The 21,161-nt window shown below is 47.5% G+C and overlaps 1 protein-coding gene across 1 annotated transcript in view; it reads right to left on the bottom strand.

Annotated features, from left to right (window-relative positions):
- The window catches only part of EVC2 (EvC ciliary complex subunit 2), a 174,317-nt gene that overhangs the window by 109,109 nt on the left and 44,047 nt on the right, over nt 1-21,161 (bottom strand). The window contains exon 9 of the mRNA XM_037829381.1: nt 18,362-18,501. Within this exon, the coding sequence (XP_037685309.1) occupies nt 18,362-18,501 (140 nt within the window). The remainder of the gene's footprint in view (nt 1-18,361; nt 18,502-21,161) is intronic.

The following is a 21,161-nucleotide window of genomic DNA, read 5'->3' as shown; positions in this document are numbered from 1 at the left end:
GACAGATAGATCATAGACAGATGACAGATAGATGATAGACAGGTGTAGATGATAGATAGATAGATGATAGATAGATGATAGATAGATAACATTTGAAACACTTATTTAGAAAGGCAGACTGTGCTCTGCCTGAAAGTTAGATGAGGGTCATATGAAAGAAACTGGAGGATAGAAAATTTAAAGACAGCCTTAGAGATGAAATAAACCTTAAGCATCAGCTAAATCATCCTTCCAACCAAGGCACACATTCCCTCAACATCGTCTTGCCAGGTGGTCATTCAGCCTCTGCCTTGCACACCCACAGTGATGGGGAACTCACCACCTCTTTAGGGACGCCTTTCCAATATTAGAGAACTTGGAAAGGTGTTCTTCATAATTAGCTGAAATCACGTCCCTAAAATTTCCATCACTGTCCCAAGTTCCACTGTTTTCCCCACGCTAACCTTAGTTATCTGGTGACCATGACCACAAATATACAAAATACCAATGCAGATGAAACAGCCTCAGGCATGCTATTTCAACTCTCTGTGCCTCAGATTCCTCCTCTGTAAATGGTAGCTAATGATAGCTTTCATCACCATAATAAGTGAGTCAAAAGAACAAACATGCTTAAAGCAGGGTCAGGCACGTAGTAAGGCTTAATAATTAACTCTTTTTCTGCAGAATAACCTGCAGAAGCAGGAACTTCTGGATCAGAGAAGTTGGGGACTGTGTTGGTTTGGATGTATTATGTCTCCCAAAATGCCATTATCTTTGATGCAGTCTTGTGTGGGCGGGAAACGTATTGGTGTTGATTGGGTTGGAGACTTTTGATTGGATGTTTCTGAGGAGATGTGATCACTCCGCTGAGGGCTAGATCTTGCACTGGATAATTTCCATGGAGGTGTGGCCCTGCCCATTCAGCATGGGCCTTGATTAGTTCACTGGGGCACTACAGAAGCTCAGACAGAAGGAGCAAGCTTGCTACAGCCAAGAGGGACACTGAAGAATGCCCAGGAGCTGAGACGAGCTGCAGATAAGAGACAGTTTGAAGACAGCTATTGAAAGCACTGCTCCAGAGAAGCTAAGAGAGGACAAATGCCCCAAGAGCAACTGAGAGTGACATTTTGAGGAAGAGCTACAGCCTAGAGAGGAATGTCCTGGGAGAAAGCCATTGTGAAACCAGAACTTGGAGCAGACGCCAGCCACGTGCCTTCCCAGCTAACAGAGGTTTTCCAGATGCCAATGGCCTTTCTTCAGTGAAGGCACCTATTGTTGATGGACACTTTATGGCCTTAAGACTGTAACCTTGTAACCAAATAAAGCCCCCTTTTACAAAAGCCAATCCATTTCTGGTGTATTGCATTCTAGCAACATTAGCAAACTAGAAGAGGAACTTTCTTTGCCAGAAAGCTGTAGAGCTGAGATTCAAACCCAGGTCTTCCTGGACCCAAACCCCAGGCTTCGTCCAAAATGTCATCTGCCTTATGGGCCAGGAACTTCTCTTTCCGCTTCCTTTTCATGAAGAACCCAAAAGACAAGGTTTGTAGAATCCAGAAATAAAGTGTCTCCCTTCTCTTCCAGGTGCACAGGTACAATGTAGAGGGTCCCTTGATCTGTTCTGGATCGGCTCCCGCAGGGCCTGAGCCACCTCGACGTGAGAGGTCCAGCATCCGTTGCTCTCTTGCAAAGGTCCTTACAAAGCCAGGCTCAACAGAGCACCCCCTTTGGGCCACTTCAGCTTGCCAGGATGCCTTTCCCTTTGTTTCTTTTTGGAGAAAACTGTGATTTTAGGCTATTTGATGCACGTATTTTTGTTCCCAGTATTTCTTTTCCCATGTTATTTTCCATGCACCCAATACTACTTTATTATGGAGTCACTAACATATGCTAGAATCTGAGGGTATAGCCGTGAGCGGGACAGACATTCTCTAGCAGGAAGACACGTAGCAAATGACCCTGTAATTCATCAATCACAAGTGGGGTAAGTGCCACCAAGGACAAGTACACGGCGTCCTGAGGCCATGGCACATACGCTGAGTGGAAAAGGATGAGTGAGTAGCAGCCAGGCAGAGAGGATATCTATTCAATGGAGTATTACTGAGCTGTGAAAAGGAATGAAGCACTGATATATGCCACACACAGATCAACCTTGGAAACATGCTAAGTGAAAGAAGCCAGACACCAAAGACCACATATTGTTTGATTCTTTTTAATATCAAATGCTCAGAAATGGCAATTCTCTAGAGACAGAGAATAGATTAATAGTTGCTTAGTGTCGGGGGGGATTGGAGGGTGGGGAGATACCTAAAGTGTACAGGTTTTATTCTGGGGTGATGAAAATGTTCTAAAAGTTGATGGTGGTGAAGTATGCACAACTCTGTGAATATACAAAAATCCACTAAATTGTACACTTTAGAAGAGTGAACTTTACAGTATGTGAATTATATTTCAATAAGCTGACATTAAAAAATAACAACAAGTGTGCCCCAGTCAAGACGGCAGAGTGAGAAGCTTCAGGGCTCCACCCCCCACTGAGGCTCTGAACAACCAGCAAGAACGGGCAGAAACATCTTTCTCAAAGCTCCAGAAAACAGTTAAAGGATGGCAGTAACAGGGTGAGTGTCAAATTAAAAAAAAGCTATTTAAAAGCGGTAATATCTCCTGGTGCCCTGACTGGCCCCTCCTGCACCCCTCACCAGCTTGGCATGAAGCTGGCCTGAGCTTCCAGTGTGGGCGCCCGTCCCAATTCCAGAGGGAGCGGAGTAACCTCGTGCACAGATGGGAAGCATGTGTGTCTGGCCCCACCTGTCTGGTGGTGGCCTGAGGGACTGAACCAGGACACTTGTCCCAGAACTTGCCCTGCTGACAGGGCTCTCCTTTGGGAAAGCAGTCAATTGACTGCCTGGGACAAGGAATTGCAGGGTATAGGACATACTGTGTAGCATCCAGGGCTGTGAGGAAACTTTCCTGGGAAAGAGGGGACGTTCATATCCGTGTACACAGGGGAACTCCTAGAGCCACACATGCATGTCCAAGGCAAGACTCATGCACAGAAAGGATCAGGGAGGCCCCTAATGCTTTGGCCTCAATCTATTCTCTAAACTCATCATATGGGTAAGCCCTGAAGGAGACCAATTGCACAAGTCATTCTGCAAAGACTGGGAAAGATGTTTTCTTTTTTTCCTCTTTTCTTTTGTTTTTAATATTTATCTTGCAAGCTCCTGGCATTCAAGGAAAGCTCTGCCATAACACTAGCTGGATACAAGCGTAAGAAAGGCACTTGAGTCTAAATTCCAGTGATAATACATTAAAATATCAAAGTGTCTGGGTTTCAACAAAAGAGTGCTGCAGGTGGAAAGAAAGGACAAAGGACAATAAATTGAAGCTGCATGAAGAAATAATTATCTCTGGTGAGGGTAACAACAAGGGTTGTTACCAATACTACAGTATTTTGGTTAGTGGCTCTACTTTTTACTTCCCACAGGATCCAAAAGGCAAATGCATAAAATGTAATGACAAATCAGTGGTTTTGGATTCAGAAGGTCTAAACATGGAATGTGTGACAAGAACCACGTAAAGGTGGGAGGACAGAGAGATATAGGAATATCAGTTGTTCTTACTATCAGAGTTAAGCTATCAAAGCATGTGAGATGGTTATAGATTCAGTATGTTAAATTTAAGCCCCATGGCAACTACAAAGAAAATATCAGAGAATCTCATAGAGACAGAAAGTAGAGCACAGGTTGCCGGGGGTGGGGGCAGGGGGAACAGAGAGTTAATGTGAAATGGGTGTAGGGTTTCAGTTTGGGGACATGGGCTTTACTTCGAGGAGACTTCATTTTGGATGTTACTTCTTCTCTGTTTATTTAATAATTAAAGGTGGATCCTATCACTCCAAGTTGGGGCATTCTTTGTATTATTATTCTGAGGACTTCTTTAAGCTCCCTGGTGACCTTTGTCATTTGCCTCGATTTGAAATGGGAAACCAGAAGAGAGAGTGAAGTTTCAGCTCAGGGTATATCACAGCCTTGACGTTCAATTAACGAGTGTCCCATTTTCACCTCTTGCAGAACCTCCTGGGGTCAGAAGCTGACACCTGCCCCCAGCTTGAGGACGAGCCCCAGGGGCAGCTGAGGGTGTCTGGGGAGGGCTGGACAGGGGCCACTCTCAAGCAGAACCGCCATCAAGCCCAAGAGGTTGGAAGAAAAACTCCTGGGGGAATGTCAGGGGGAAACTTTATCCCCCACTTGCCCACTTCTAAAAAGAGGAGGAGGCCCCCTGCTCGTTCTGCAGGAGGAGCCGAGTTGGGGTGAAGGTTTGGGGCTGACTTCCTACCCACGCCCTCACTCTCCACCACCTCATGCCCCCCAACCAATGAGCCTCACCAGGGTCTCTGCTCAATGCGCCTTCCCCAGCCACCTAGCAGCGACCCTTTCCTGCTTGGTTTTTCTCCATTGACCCATCGCCTCCTGGCATTTTATCTTTATTTTCCGTCCCCGGCCCAAGGACGGCCCGATGAGCACAGGGACTTGATCTCAGTCACTGCTTAGTTCAGCAGCAAGAACAGCATCTGGCAGGTAGGAGGCGCTTAATAAATGTTTCCCAGATCAATGAAGCTGAAAGCCGAAATCTACCGGGCCACCCAGACTGAGGGTCTCGGCACACCCTCCCACTCCGTGAGGCCACAGCCTCATGGGGGCCCCTTCCTGGCCTCTTTAGGCAGAGCTGGACCCAAGCTCCCCATGCCACGGCCCCCGTGCAGTGCCCTGTTCTCACACACACACACACACCCCTGCAGGGACACTCAGCAGGCTGCCTTCTCCTGTGAATGGAGAGTTCCTGCAGGGCGTGCACCACCCCTGAGCCATCCCTGCTCCCAGGGGCCCGGAGAGGGGACGGGGACGCAGGAAAGCTCAGGAACCACGGGCTGCGGGAGGGACTGCAGGAGCCGGGGCAGCGCAGATGTCAGCCACGAAGAGCCCAGAAAGCAGCCCAGGCAGGTGGGACCCTGGCCTGACCGTTCCCGCTGCCGCACACTGACCATCGCCAAGTCGGCCCTTCAACGACGGCAAATCCACCAAAGGGCCGACTCCCCACAGTCCCGAGACATCCCTGGATGAACCAGCAGGAACAGCCCTCCAAAGAGATCCGTGCCGTGGATTCTTTGACTTCATTTGTGACAAACAATAAAAACAACAAAGCCAAGATTTACTAGGAAGTAGAGAAATATGAACTAAAACCCCTGGGTCAGAAAAAAGGGACCAATCAATAAAGGCTCACAAGGAAAAAATGTATAATTCCCACTGAAATTGGAGGGACAAGTTCTGAATCCAGATTTTCCCCTTCTCAAAGGCCCTCAGGGCCTCCCCACAGCCAACAGACTCCAATCAAAGCCCAAAGACCCAGCCCGCAGTCTCGCCACACAACCTGTCCAGCCTCCCTCCACCATCCTGCCTTCCTCAGCTTCTCTTCCCCTAGTCACAGGCCAGTGGCACTGATGTCTCTGGATAACGGGATGCATCCCTGGAAGTTTCCGGAACTCTGAGCCTGTGCCCAGGCAATCCTCACGGCTGCAGTGCCGTCCACAATCGGCTTCCCAAGGACGGACCACAAATTAACCTCCAGCCCGCCAACCCTGTGGGGTAAGAGGGGCCCTGTAACAGGTCCCCAGACCCCCAGGGGTCACTTCCCCCGTGCTTCTTAGCACAGGTATAACCACACCTTTTTCAATACTGTTCTTGGATTAATGCTTGTCTCCCCCACTAGAGTGTATGCTTCGGGGGTCCAGGACCCTGCCTTTGGGCTCAAGTCATATTCCCAGCCCGTTGCCAACTACTGGGACCAAACAACTGCAGACCATGCTCGGGCAGAGCAATGAGTAAGAAGCCAGGAGTCCAAGTAACGGCCTTCATTTCTGCAAAATGCATAAAGTTGAGCCAAACAAAAGCACTGACGGGCTCCACAGGAGTCTGGAAATAAAATGACTGGAATCATGTAAATCACCTACTAAGAGCCAGGGTGTGTAATCTCACTGATTCCTCACCTCTCTTGGGATGGGCCCCCACGACCCCCATGCTCAGATGAGGACAGGGACACGGCCAGGGCGTGGGATTTGCTCAGTGAGGAAGTGGTGGAGCTCAGTGGTGTTGTGGGATTGCAAGTCCAGCAGTCAGTGCCAAGCCAAGGCCAGCTACTCTACTGAGCAAACGAGGAAACACAAACATCTCTCCCGACATGCGAAAAGATGTCCAACCTCAGGCCTTCTGAGGAAAGCATGGATAGAAGCCAGCAGGGTTGCCACTGTTTCCCATCAGAGTGAAACGGGGAAAAAGCTCAGCAGCTGCGACGCTGGCTGGGATGTGCGATGAAGGCTCCTACGCTGGGGCGTTGTCATTTGGTCTGGCTTTTATGGTGGTTAATGTGGCAATATCTAACCCCAAAATTCTATTAGATGTTGACTCAGCAATTCCTTTTTTTGGTACTATTTCTTTTTCTTTTAATTTTATTTACTGAAAAATTAAAAAAATAAACAAAAAACCTCACAACATTTTAAACAAAACAAAGCAAAGGATTAAGAAAAACAAATAACCTAAAATAACTACTTTGCTTCCAACATGTTCCTACCATACCTCAAGAAAATTAGTAAACCATAATCAAACAAATGCATAAGAAAAACCAAATAACCTAAAATAACGACATTGAAGCTAATTTTTAATGCAATGGCTTTTTTTAACCTTATCAAAAAATTTTTAAAAAAATCAAAACAAAGGAATAAGAAAAACAAATAACCTAAAATAACTGCACTGCTTTCAACATGTCCCTACCATACCCTAAGAAAATTAACAGACCCTAACAAATTAAAGGAATAAGAAAAACAATAACCTAAAATAACTACACTGAGCAATTCCCTTTTGAGGAACTCATGCTACAGTTAACCTTGCACGAGTGTGCAAAGGTGTACGTTCACCACATGCGCTGCAGCACCGAGATAGCAAACACCCAGATGCAACCGCACATCCATCAGCGGGGACTGGTTAAATGAACCTCCGAGCACAGTTGACCACTGTGTGGACTCTGAACTCAGGCTGCCTGGACAACCTCCAGACGCCACATGCCCTGTGACCTTGGGCAAATCACTTAAACACTCTGTGCTTCCGTATCCTCATCTGTAAATATTACTTAGCCTGGAGATTGTTCTGAGGATGGCTGATGCACAGAACACACTTGGAACAGCGTCTCACACATATTCTCAAAAAAATCAGTCATCATTACTGATTCTATTATTATAATTATTAGATTAGCATGCAGCCACTTAAAGACCAGGGCAGCTCTCTATGTATTGATATTGAATAGTCTCCAAGATGATTGCAAAGTGACAAAACAAGGGAACAAAAGTGTGTAAGGTGTGCTGTTATTTTCAATTTGACAAACAATAATATAAGTGTAAATATCTATATAGGTAGAGATGATTTTCAAAAGAGTACAAGACAACGGTGGCAAAGATGGTTTTGGGGGAGGAGAAAGTGCTGGTGACGACAGGAACACCTGATTTTCATGACGTGGCCTTTGAAGCTGTTCTAATCCTTTGTCACATTCACTATTTACTACTCAAAAGTTGAGTCATGTCAAGAGAAAGAAAGAAAAACAAAGTCACTGGTGTCATCAGAGTCAGGGACTACGGGTGTTTCCTCCTCAGGATGGAAGGAGCCCTGGGCTCCCGGTTTCGGCTGCTCTCCGTGGACTGAGGCCTGGACAGTGGCTGAGGGTACAGGCGGGCAAGATGGTGGTCCAGTGTGGGACACCAAAATCTAGTAGAACTACACTCCCCACCCCACCCCCCAAAAGTAGAACCTGCACCGCCAGTGTGCACAGACTTCCTCTTTGTGACTAGCGTCCCAGTGTCCAGTCTAATTGGTCAGTGCTGGGGAGAGGCCAGGCTTGGACCCCTCTCCTTTCCCTTCTTTATGGAGGAAGCTCCAGGAGCATCTAATTCTGGGGCTCATGATGCCTGAAGAGTAAAGCTGCATCGGCCTGGCCTATTTAGGTAATAAAAGTGATGGGTGATTGCAGGGGGCTTTCCCAATGGGCTCAGAATACAAGGGAGGAAGAGGGGAGCCCTTTAGGGGCCCCTCGGCCACTCTCAGCAGTTGGAGTCATTCCTTTCATTTCTAAGAAACTTCCAAGAGGGGAAGGAACATCGTGGGCCGAGAGGGGTGGCACGTAGCAGGTGAGATGCTCAGTCAGAGGCCACAGCACACCACATCCTGCCAAGGCGAGGCGTCCCCCTGTAAATCATCGTGCACACGGCAGGGGTGAAATCCACACATATCCCACCTTGCCCTGGTTTTATTTGTGCACGGGTTGTTTCCCCAGCACCTTGCCCGGCACAGTGCCTGGAGCTGAGTGGAGGCTCAGGAAATATTTGCTGCAGAAATGGAAGGTGTGTGTGGGACATGGAACTCAAGAAACGCTTGCTTTGCTGGGAAGAGGACTGTGAGGTTGCCATGGTAACCAGAGAAGCGCTGCTGCCGCTCTGGTCCTAGCTGTCCTCCTCGGGCCCCCCATAAAAACCCTGCTCTGGCTCGTCAGGTGCCGCGCTGCAGCCCTCGACCTCACAGGGAGCCCAGAAGCAAGGCACGGGTTTGAACACGGGGCTGACTTCCACCTTCGCTGACTTTTCCAGCAAACATGCTGGCGTTGGCCATTTGACACTCCAGTGAACTGTGGCACTGAGCCTTCCAGACATCCGGGAACGGCAGGGACATGGATTACCTGCATCGCAGGATGCAGCCGGGAGGGAATCAAGGTTGTGGGAGCTCCTTCTTTCAGCGATGAAGTCTTCCCTGACACCCTCCCCGGACCTCTGGCCCAGCCTCCTGAAGTGTCCCCAGGCCTTGTGAAGCCATCAGACCCCTCCCACGCACCCAGCGTTTGCCAACATCCGCTCCCTCTGCTGAGACACCCCCGTTCCCTTCCAGACAACAGCCTAATGACCCTTCATGATCCAGCTCACATGTCACCCTACTCATTCACCCCTAAATTTGCCAGACAGTCAGTGCTGCCAGCCCTGTGCCACCCGGGGAGCTCGGCGTCTAGCGTGGGAGATTGACACACAGCCTCATTATCGCGGAACAACGTGGTGAGAGCCCCCACGGGGTCCTAAAGGCAGAGAGCATGACTGATGTTTGTTTTTGTCCCTACATGTTGCACAGTATCCGGCACTTGATCAATACAGGAAGAAAGAAGGGAAGGAGGGTGGGAGGGAGGGAGAGAAGGAGGAATAGGCAGATTCCTTCATTGTTACATCCAAGTCCATTCCATTTAATCCATGAAAACCCAGAGTTTCCTGAAACCCTGAAATCTACCCATAACACGTTCATTCATATCACGAGATAATTCCATTAAAGGGCTGTGTTTCAGAAGAAAAATGTAAATAATTAAAAATAACTGTTTACATCCTTCCACTTTGCTCATAACTCCATTTCTCGAGACACGGGTAAAAAGCAAATTGTGAGTCCTAGAAACCAAGCAGAACCAATTGAATCCTCTCTCTGCCCTCTGGGGTACTAGTAGCATATTGATGTAGAAAGAGCTGGAAACCTTCACGTCATTAAAGAGCCGGAAAACGCCCCTGCTCTGCCCGTGTGGGACATGCACAGATGTTTGACGGTTATGCAGCACCCCCCAAAACATGAGTGTGTGATTGCAGTGTCAGCCTGGAACACAGAAGGCTCCGCGGGACCCCTGCAGATGGGCAGGCACGTGCTGGACCCCTTCTCGTGTTCCCATGAGGGAACCCCATTAACCGGACTCCTGTTCACAAGGGGCTCCTGGCAGAGCAACAGTCCTGGCTGCTCCCCCAACACGACTCACTGCTCCCCATGGGGGAGTGACTTCACCGACAGTTGAGCTGAGAAAGCAGGAGCAGGAGGTGCACACCTGGGAACTTTATATAATGAGTGGGTGTTTTAGTTTCCCAGGCTGCACAAAGGGACACCATGGAATGGGTTTGGCGTAAACACTGGGAATCTATTCACTTATGGTTAGAGTGCAGGAAAATGTCCAAATCAAGGCATCATCAGGCGATGCTTTCTTCCCAAAGACTGGAGGCCGGCGATCCTGGCTCCTCAGCCACACGGCCAGGCACATGGCAGCGTCCCCTGGTCTCTTCCTCCTCTTCCAGGTTTCATTGGTTTCAACTTCTTGTTTTCCTGGCTTTTTCCTCTCTCCCTCTGTGTTCATTCCATTTATAAAGGACTCCAGTAAGAGGATTAAATCCCATCCTAAATGAGGTGGGTCACAGCTTAACTGAAGTAGCCTCATCCAAAGGTCCTACTTATCATGGGTTCACACCCACAGGAATGGATTGGATTTAAGGACACTCCTTTCTGGGATGCTCACAGCTCCAAACCACCACAGTGGGTGAGTGCATGGGTGAGAATATCTCTTCCCCTTCGCCCTCTCATAGGACAGCCCCTGTGCTGCAGTTTCTTTGCGCAGGAGCCCAGGGCCGGGCTGCAGGCCTGCCCTCTGGAGGCTCGTCTAGAAACCCAGCTCTGACCACCGCTAGCAGAGCCCACTGGGGCTGAGGTGGTGGCCCTGCAGGGCTCCTCTCGTGCCCAGAGCTCTCCCTTTGGTGGGTCTGGCCGTGGACTAGACTCGAGAGCAAGTATTTACAAGACGGATTTTAAGTCAGATACAAAAGGCCACATGTTCTATGATTCCATTTATACGGAATGTCCAGAATAGGAAAAACCACAGAGAAAGAAAGCAGGTGGACTGCCAGAGGCCGTGGCAGGAAGGACCAAGGAGAGTGACCACTCAATGGATTCAGGGTCCCCTTATGAGGTCAGGAAAATGTTTTGGCAGCAGACAGGTGGTAGCTGCACAGCACTGGGAATGTATTAAACGCTACTGAATTGTCCACCTTGAAATGGTTCATTTTATCGTATGTGAATGTCATCTAATTAAAAAAAAGCAGCAACAGCAGCTGGATCTGGCCATAGGGCCAAACCACATTCTCCAGTCCAGCCCCAGCCTGGTGAAGAGGGCATTGGCTCTCCACCTATCTGACTCCTGGTTTGGTGCTCTCAAGTGGGTTAGAACTTGGGCAGGAAAGAGAGGGGCATACTGATTAGTTCCTATAACTCCCCACCAGCCCACAGGAACCTCCAGGGGGATTTCCAGCCCCAGATGGTGAAGGGAGATGCTGGATTCCATTCGGATTCCCCGACTGCCCGCCCTGTCAAGGCTCCCCTTGGATCCAGCAGCACCAGGGAAGTAGGCGAGCTGCCTTGGCACAGGGAGAGCCTCCCCTGTGTGGGCCTCCTCTTGCTAAACCCAGGGCGACTCTCCACCTGGTGGGCCGTGAGCAGCCAGGGAGCAGCAGGGGGCCTCCGCCCCGGGTTCAGACGGCTGAGTTGGAGCCCTGGCCCACCCCTTCTTCACGCAGAGGGGCCCATCTCCAGCACCCCCTTCTCCAAGGCAGACTCTCAGCCACAGCCCCACAGACCCTCACCCACCAGTCCCCTCCTTTCGCTCCTTCAGGGGAGCCCTCAAGTCTCCCCGTTTCCCCCCATTCTCTTCAGCATTCATAACTGCTTCCTTGAAAATGCCCATGGATCCTAGAGCAGGCCGAATCCGAGGTCCTCATCCCTGGAAATTGTACGTGTGCTCTTGGAAGGAAAAGGGTCTTTATGGATGTGATTAAGCCAAGGAGCACGGAGAGACTCCCCTGGCTTGGCTGGGGGGTCCCCGGGTGTGGTCCACACACGGTCACAGGTGTACAGTCTGAGTGGATGGTGGGGGGCAGGAAGCCTCCCCCCCCCTCAGCCTGAGAAGGAGGCAGAACCTGGGGGCCCCAAGCCCAGGAATGCTGGCAGCTGGAAGGCCCGAGGAGTGGACTCTCTGCAGAGTCTCCAGCGGGGACACTGCCCGCCCCCCCTGGAAACCTAGTTGGCTCAGCGAACCCCACTTCACACTTTTGGCCCCCCAGAAGTCCGAGAGAGTCAGCTTCTGTTGTTTTGAGCCATGAAAGGTGTGGTAATTTGTTACAGCGGCCACAGGAAACTAATATAACTCCCTTGTCCCTCTCCCACTTGCTGGAAAAGCCTTTAAAGGGCTTCGCAGTGGGTAGCTGTTGTTCCAACACCTTATCAGGCAGGCAGTGTTATGCCCATTTTACAGATGAGGCAACTGGGGTCACCTAAACCGTACGTGGTGGAGCTGGGATTCAAGCCTGGGGAGTCTGGTTCGCAGCCTGAGCTCCTGACCGCTGTGCTCTCCCCTGCCCCACCCTTCGGTGGCCTCTGTGGCTCCCTGAGGACGGGGACAAGTCGGGTTGGGCACTACTCAGCCAGCTCCTGCCTCAGACCTCGGCCCAGAACGGGCCCTCAACAAGCAACTACAGAAATGTCCAATTGGCCCATTAATTTTTTAAAATCACTGCATGCATGAATGAACAACCCAATGAAAGAATGAGTGAACAAAAGAGCCTTGGGCAAGTTGCTAATTTCCCTGAGAATCAGTTTATAGAGGTGAACAACAAAACCACTTCACATTATCTTTGTAAAGAATAAAAAGGAGAGCAGTTGTCAAACAAACAGAAATATATGAAATGGTTGGCACATAAAACACTACTCAACACAGGTTATTTAAAAGCCTCCACTCAACAAATTGTCACTGAACACCTACTTTGTACACAACATAATTTTGAGACGGTTTTAGTGGTATTGTCAGTAGCACCGAAAGAAAGTAGTGGGCTGTGTTTTAATAACATAGGAAACAGACATGGATCTTGACTTCTTTTGTTTTCTTTGCTTCTCTGGAAAATCTCAGCTTGATCTTTTAAAAAGCCTCCTCTGTCAATAGAATAGTGGATTGGAAAGCACTCCAGTCTGCACCCAAACCTAGCAGTACCTGTGTGATCTGAGACAAAAGCTACAAAACCTTCTAAACCTTGGCTTCCATGTATAAAAAGTGTGAGTTTCTGTGAGAATTAAACCAGATCCCCAGGGGGATGTGCTTGGCAACATCCACGCCCACAGTAAAGTGGGAGCCAGCATTATGGGAAGTACCGAGTGCGCTCCGTGCCTCTAGAAGCTTCCAGAATCCAGCCGGTCCTGCCCAGTTCCTCCTTCCATCTTGTCCCAGCATGCCTTGGGGTCAACCTACCTTTATTACAACAGTAGTCAAGAAACCTGATATAAATCACAGGAAACATTCCTCCTCAAATCCTCTCTGTAAGAGGCAGCCTAAGAATAAATGATCTAAAAGATAAGCAACCAAGCACACCAAGAAAAGGCTCTTTCTCAAAAATAAATCAGCAAGATAGAGCAAAGTTAGGGCTTTGATTGGTTGTAGAAATGAGGTGACAATCAAGTCACCTTGTGGCACGCTGAGAACCCAGCAAAACCTCATGGAAGAATTACAAATGGGATAAATTATTTGCTATAGAAAAAAAGCTATTTTTAGTGGGGAGACTATCACAGATTTCCACTCATACTAAGCCCTTGACATTCTGAATGACATTTTCTTTCTGGAAGCTTCTAAGCCTGACTATAAGTCAAGATGGAAAGATTAAACGTAACTGACAATGCTATGATTAAAGGCAAAAAAATCACCAGGTCCCTAAAATGATCATCCAACCATGGTGCCTGAAACAGAATTGACTTCAATAAATATTGAATGTTGGGATGCAGAGGGAGGATGGAAAGCAGGGAGAGAAGAGAGAGGAATAAATTTAGCTCTCAGGCCGAACACTCTCAGGCTACGCTTGATAATCAATGCTAAACACTCTTCAGACAAAATAAGGCAGGCTCCCAAGGAGAAATAAATATAAAATCCCAGTGCTCGAAGTGAATCACAAGAACAAAATCTTTGTAAATGCTGACATCCCTATCGCATTCAAGCATCAGAGCCAGCAAATTGCAGCAGCTGTTTGTAACTTCATATAATGCAGGAATTAAAGGAGAGTGGGTTCCTGATAATCCATCACTTTTTAAATCAAAAACAAAGACAGGAGGATTCATACTTTCATAGTTTAAAGTATTAATTACCCCAGTCAGAGGGTTATAGAGCACTATCTACTTGCAAATTAAATACCCAGGTGCCAATCACACAAACCAAATCCTTTCACTCTACTTTTCATTTTCCTGTTTTGGAAGAAAATTGGCTTTTAATAAAGGAAACACTTTGTTGGTTAGCCGCTCATACCACTTAGATAATAAGTGACATTTATGAATTTGCCAGAAACTACCCTCTTTTCTCCACATTGCCCCTCCCCTCCTCCCTCTTGAGCACTGGGTGGCAGATTATAATTTGTCACCCCTGGCATTCTGAGTAGCAAATTAAACTAAAATGAAGGATCGCATCCGAATGGCTTCACAAAGCCTGATGAGCCAAGCCCAGGCACCCTGCACCCCAGAAATGGGCTAAAAAGGCCTGATTTCTGCCTCTGCAAAGTGAGCCCCTTGCTTGTGAAGCCAAATGCCGGGCACTTCTGGAAGCCACTCAGCAAGGCGGGAGCCCCCTCTCCGGCAGGAAGCAAGCGCCTCTTCGCCCAGAACACCCATTCGGCTCACAAAGCAGTATGAGTCACACTCAATTTTCTCAGGTCAATAAGTACTCAACTTATAAAAGAGAAAAGCCGTGCTGTTCTGTTCCTGGTTCTATCTTGGATCCATCTCTGTAAACCACAGGATCAGACAGCTGCTCAATGTGCTTCCAAGCACTCCCATTTTCAGGGCTGTTTTCCATTTTCTCCAGAAAGACTCCAGGAAGTGCTCCTCATCTTACACGCATCTCTTTTGTATCTGCTAATCTCCCCCTTTACATCAGACCCAGGCCCGGAAGCAACGGCTGGCAGCAAAGACTTTTCACATTCACAAGTGCCTTTCCCATCGCAGTTTCCCCATTTGAGAGATAAGGAACCTGAGGCTTAGAGAGTTTTTCCAAAATGCAATGTGCCCAAGATTAAATAGGTAGAAAGCTCGAGTCCTGTTCTGTCACCTCCCTGGTGCCGACTGAGGCTAAACCTCTTCACCTAGCTGAACATCAGATGGTTCAACTATCAAATACTGAAAACAGTACGCCCCACCAAAGAACGTTACATGAGAACCAAGCTGAAGAAAGTGGATGAAAGAGACTGCACATTTTTAAATGCTAGGCAAATATAAGATAATATATAAAGATACAGTTTTATACTTTTATCACAGACATGATGATTCCAAATCCATACAAATTACACCCCTAAGAGCAGGGAGTAGGAGAAGCTATGCATCTTGAATCAAGAATTGGAAAGCTTTCCTGTAAACGGAATCCAGTTTGAGGAGTTCCCATGTAGCCAAACTACTAACAAGCATCAGTCTAATAAGAAAGCAAAAAATGTACAACATACAAATAGGAGGTAACCAAACAAGAATTGACTCTGATCAAACGGTTGGACTATTGGGCACAAATGGATCTGCCAGGGATCTTTGCCTCAGACTCGGTGTCCAACTACTCTCATCCATTTCCCCTCTCTCTGGATGTTTCAGCAGCCTCTGGGGCTGCTAAGCAGCTTGAACTGCTGCATGATTTATCCTCCTCTAGCCAAAAACAAACTAAAACCCACAGACAAAAAACCCCAGAAACATGGGGAGCCATTCTAGAGTTTTCCCCACCCCTCACTCACTGTCCATGTGGCATCCCCCTCCACACACACACACAGACATAGACCAATCAGTTGCCAAGTTCTTACACAACACCAACCATCAGGTCTGAGTACTCTGTATGTGCCAGGTACCCTGCTAAGGGCTTTACATGCATTATCTCATTCCAATGAGATAGATTCTGTGGCTATTTATCCCTAGTTTACAATTAGGAAATTCTAAGCTTAACTGGGAGAGGTAACTTAACCAAGGACACACAGGGACATAACCTGGATCCAAACCCAGGTTTCACTGCAGGAACCACAGTCTTCACCAGAGCACTAGATGCCCCATTGCTTCACGCTACTTTGAGCCTGGTCTGTTTCCATGTCCATCACCTTCAACAGAGTGCCTTGGATGGCGGGAATTGCATCTGGTTAAGCAGCTAGATTATGATTTACACAAAGATGCCTTCAGAGTTCTGCTCCCTAAGGGCAGTCCAGGTACCACAGGCCAACTATCCCACTGAGAACAAACAGAATAGCTGGACCAAAACAAATTCTACTTGACAGCATGTGAGTGCTAACAAAGCAATGAAAAATTATGGGATCAATATCTGGAAGAAGGAAACCCAGAGATGGAGCATCATATTTTCCCTAAAGGCATCTACTGATTCTAGAAGAGGCAGCTGAGAAGACAATAAGCTGAGCAAAGTTTTTGATGTATTTATGGAGCTAGGGGGACAATAAATGGAGTCCTGTGGCTGCTGAGAAGAAGTTTGTCTGACAAAAAATCCCTTTGGCTTTTGGTTGGGACTCTGAAAGACAAAACCTCAGGAGGAAAGATATACCAGAAATAGACCAGCCCTTGAAGGAACTGAAGCCCAGTTTTGAATGACCTCAGTCCCTGATCAGATTAAGCTCCTTTCTGGCTCTCTGGAAGAAGATACCACCAGCCTAGGACCCAAATTATCCTCTCAGGGTTCATACACAATGTCTGGCATATAATCAAAGATACCTAGACATAAGAGGAGCCATGATAATATGATCAAAAATTAAAAGGAATGACAGAATAGACAATGACATAGGGGTTCATATAATGGAGGCTTCAGAATCTTTAAAATAATATGCTTAATATGTTTAAAGAAATAAGATTGAAAGTTCTGGCAGACAACTGCAAAAACAGTAACAAGGGCAGTCATCTGTAAATATTTATTGGAACAACAACAGGAAAGGCCAAGTTGATGACCCTTATCCAGTGACGGTCAGTTAGAGGACTGTGGCCCATGTGCTGGCAGCAGAAATACTGGGCATGTCGCATCCTGATCAAGAATAAGGACTCTGGAGCCAAACTGTCTGAGCTTGAAACCTGGCCATATCACTTACTAACATGTGTGCCTCCATAACGAGTTACTTACTGTGCCAGTTTGGATGTACTAGGTCCCCCAAAAGCCATGTTCTTTAATGAAATCTTGTGGGGGCAGACGTTCTAGTGTTGCTTAAGTTGGAATTTTTGGATTAAGTTGTTTCCTTGGAGAAACCTACACAACTGTGGATAATACCACTAAGTAGATCATTTTCATGGAGGTGTGGCCCCGCCCATTCAGCGTGGGTCTTGATTAGTTTACCAGAGCCCTATAAAAGCTCAGACAGAAGGAGCTCAGTGCTTTTGCAGCTTAGAGAAACATTTTGAAGATGGCGGCTGAAAGCTTACACTGACATTTTGGAGAATGCCATTTTGAAATGCAACCGGAGAGCAAGCAGACGCCAGCCACATGACTTCTCAGCTAGCAGAGGTTTTCCGGATGCCAATGGCCTTTTTCCAGTGAAGATACCCTATTGTTGATGCCTTACCTTGGACACTTTATGGACTTAAGACTGTAACTTTGTAACCAAATAAACTCCCTTTGTAAAAGCCAATCCATTTCTGGTATTTTGCAAAACGGCAGCATTGGCAAACCAGAACACTTACCTTTCTCAAGTTCTCATCTGTAAGAAGGGAGATAGAGCAATACTTACTTCATAGGGTTGTTAAGAGAATTATACAGGTTAGTATTCGTAAAGTTCTTAGAACAGAGCTAGCACATGGGTGGTATAATACAAGTGTTTGTTAAATAAATAAAAAGAACGGAATTCAGTTCAGCAGACAGTCCCCACTTGGTCTAGTCTCTCTCCAGCTGCCTCTGTCCCTTACTTTTCTACACTCAGTGCTCCAATCTCCACATCAATCACTGTTTGCTGCTTACATTTTACCAAATGTATCTTGCTCATTTCCCATGCTTGTACCTGCCCTTCCTTCCCTCTTCCTGGAAAGACTTTCCTCATTTAATCAACTTGGAAAACTTCTATCCATGCTTCAAGATTTAGTTAAAATGTCACCTCATTTAAGAAGCATTTCTACGACTCTGGCAGAGATAATTACTTCCTCTTCTATGCTCAGCTGATCTTCCCCGTAGCATGGTGCTTACCAAATTCGACAGCCACTTTCTCTCTGTCTGTCTTCTCCACTAGAACCAATTGCCTTAATGGAAGGAATTATGCCTCAAAATCTCTTTTCCTAATTAGCAAGCAGTGTTCAGCATAGGGTAGTTGTTTGATAATGACTACTGAGTGCCAAATGAATGATTAATGGAATGAATGAATGAACAAATGAATGAATTAAGGAAAGGTACTCAGCGGTTGCTCTCATGCCACTGTAGTTAATGCATCCATAACACCTGTGGAACGGTAAGATGAGTTAAGAGTTCTTACTCTCCCAGGGCTTGAAGCATGCTCCCAGGGTCCTCCGAAGACAGGATGTCTATCATTTGGTCATTTAGAGCCAGATCTTCGTTCACACCACTGGCGGAGGTTAACTGGGAGGGCTCCAGCTTGCTTTCATGATGCTGAACCTTCAGGAGAATGTCAGGGACAACCATTTAGTGGGTGTTCTCGCCAATGCCGTGTGCTGGAAGAGTTACAAGGGAAGATGGGAAAGTGGGGGAGCTGGAGTCCGAAAGCCCGGCTGTCCCCAACACCTGTGAGCAGGGTAGACTCAGGCAAGCCACGGCCTTTCCCTGAGCCTCCATTTCCTCACCAAAGAAATGAGATCCTAATTCCCATGACCCTACACTGGGTTGTTGTACGGATAAAGTGAAGCAACAGAAGCAAAGGCCTCTGCAACTTGTAAAGACCTATAAAAATGTTTCACCATCATCATTATCATCATCCTCAGAAGAAACCCACCATCAGCATGATGGACCTTGACTCCTCAGATCTGGCTGTTTTCAAATCAAAGTACAGAACTCTGAGATGGAAGTGATATTGAGACAATTAAGTGCAATCCTCTGGTTGTATAAATGATGGACGTGTATTGTCCCCAGTATTGCTAATTCTGCAGAAATGGGTGGTAACCACAGCCAGGAAGTCCCAGACTGGCTACCAGGGTTATGGGAGAGGGACATTCTGAGGCTGGGGGGGACTGGGATGCAGGAAAGAGGGACATAGGGATGGGTGGGGAGGGTAAAAACCTAATAGGCAAGTAAGAGTTAGGGTTAGGGTTACGGTTAGGGTTAGGATTAGGTTTAGGGTTAAAGTTAGGGTTAGGGTTAGCTAACATCAAAGAATTCCTGTCCCTATGCCAGTTCTTATTTTGGGTGCTTTCTCTATGTTATAGCAATAAACTGTCATGACAAGAAGTGCTGTTACTCCCACTTTACAAATAAGGACACTGAGGTTCAGAGAAGTAAAACAACATGATTTGGGGTCACATAGCTCATAAAGAGGCAGTGGGCATTTGACTCCAAGTTGATCTAATGCCAAAGGCTGTCTTCTGCTTTACATGGCCTATTGCCTCCACGGTCACCACCATGCTGGCAAAAAATAAAGAAAAATGTGAAAAGAGTTCATTCTGGGATGCAGAAAATAAAATAATGCAAGGGTCTTCAGACCTTAAATCAAATTCAAACTTTGCTTTCCTCTCTGCAGTTGTAACAATCAGCTTTTAATCTCCAGGAAATAAATCCAGCTCCACCATCAAAGCAGCAGAGTGTGTTTTGCTCTTTTCTGATTGACAAAGGTTTTGGCAGAGCACGGAGAATGTCTGATTAGATGAGCCATTTTTCTTCTCCTCACTTTTGCCTGCCAAGGATCTCGTGGGCTGACCTCACTTTCTCTAGGAAGCAGAGGCACAGTGAGCAATGGGTGCTCCAGGCTGGGACAGGACTCCAGCTCTCCAGAGAGACAGGGTCCCAGAAGCCTGTGTCCCAGACTGAGCTGGGTCGCTTTAAATAAACTGTTTAACCCTGTGGGCATCAGTTTCCTCAATATAAAGTGAAGGACGAAGATGGCAGATGCTTCTTTCACGATGCTGACCTTTAAAACACCAGGACACCAGCGCTCCAGCTTCGATGACCCAGCAGGCACCAATTAACCTGCAAGCATGCCTCCTGCCAATAATGCCTTCTGGTAACAGTTTCAAAGAACTGACCCTAAGAACTGACCCTGTGAACTGCTGCCTTGCTTTCCATCCTCTGTCCGTCCATCTATCAGTTGACAGAGCACTCATCCATTCCTTAGTGCATTTACTGTGTGCCTTCCAAGCTCCAGGCTCTGTCTGTACCTGGCAGTGGGGATGGAGCAGACACCATTGCAGTGCCCACATCCCAAACCCTCATCACTGCACCATCCGCCACCCCAGGCCAGGCCAGGACTGTCATACTTGCCCCTCGGGCCCCTTGCCCCAGGAGCAGTCCTCAGCCAATGACGCACGGGACTTGGGGATAAACACCCCAGCTCCTGCCCCTCAGCAGAAGGACTCCGAGGCTGGTTCCACATTGTCTCTGAGCGTTCCCCTGCGGGACTCAGCTCCAGGCTCCTGCAGCAGTGACTTGATGGCCATTTGCCCTTTATTGGCTGCCTTCCCTTCCCACCTCACTTCCCCACTCCTGACCATTACTTCCTGGGGTCATTTCTGATATAAGTGCCTTGCATTGGAATCCTTATCTCAGGGTCGGCTTCTGTGGGAGCCCAAACTAAGACAGGAATCCAGAGATTCAGGATTTCACAGATCGACAGGATCAGAAAAAGCTGAGTGGAGTAAACAGAACTTTGTGGGAAACCAGAGAGGGCCCCAATCGAGCTGGGAAGTGGCCAGCAAGGACCACCAGGGAGAGGCAAGGCCAGGGTTGGGTCCTACAGGACAGGTGAGAATTACACTAACTGAAGGTTGAAGAGAGGATTGAAAAGTACACAGAGGACTGAAAAAGTAGAGAGATGTGACCTCAAAGAGCCTGGCATGGTCAGGAAACGCCAAGGCATTCAGGATGCTGAGGCTATAGATTTGTGAAGCAGAAAGCGGGCAGGTGAGGCAGGGAGAAGCCGGATCACAGGTGACTTTAGAAGCGATGAAAGAGAAGAGGCTGCATCCTGAGGATCATAGGGAATCCCAAAGTCTTTTTAGTAGGAGCGTGGAATAAAATCTAAATTACTGTGTGGCAAAAATAAAAAGCTGACCTCACAGGCAGGGGTGCTCAATTATTCAGTAGACTGCAGGGGTTGACAACGCTGACTG

This window comes from Choloepus didactylus, chromosome 3 (assembly GCF_015220235.1).
Source record: "Choloepus didactylus isolate mChoDid1 chromosome 3, mChoDid1.pri, whole genome shotgun sequence".
In the NCBI taxonomy this organism is placed as follows: Eukaryota; Metazoa; Chordata; class Mammalia; order Pilosa; family Megalonychidae; genus Choloepus; species Choloepus didactylus.
The sequence above is the reverse complement of the archived record's forward strand: the minus strand, read 5'-3'. Positions and strand labels throughout refer to the sequence as shown.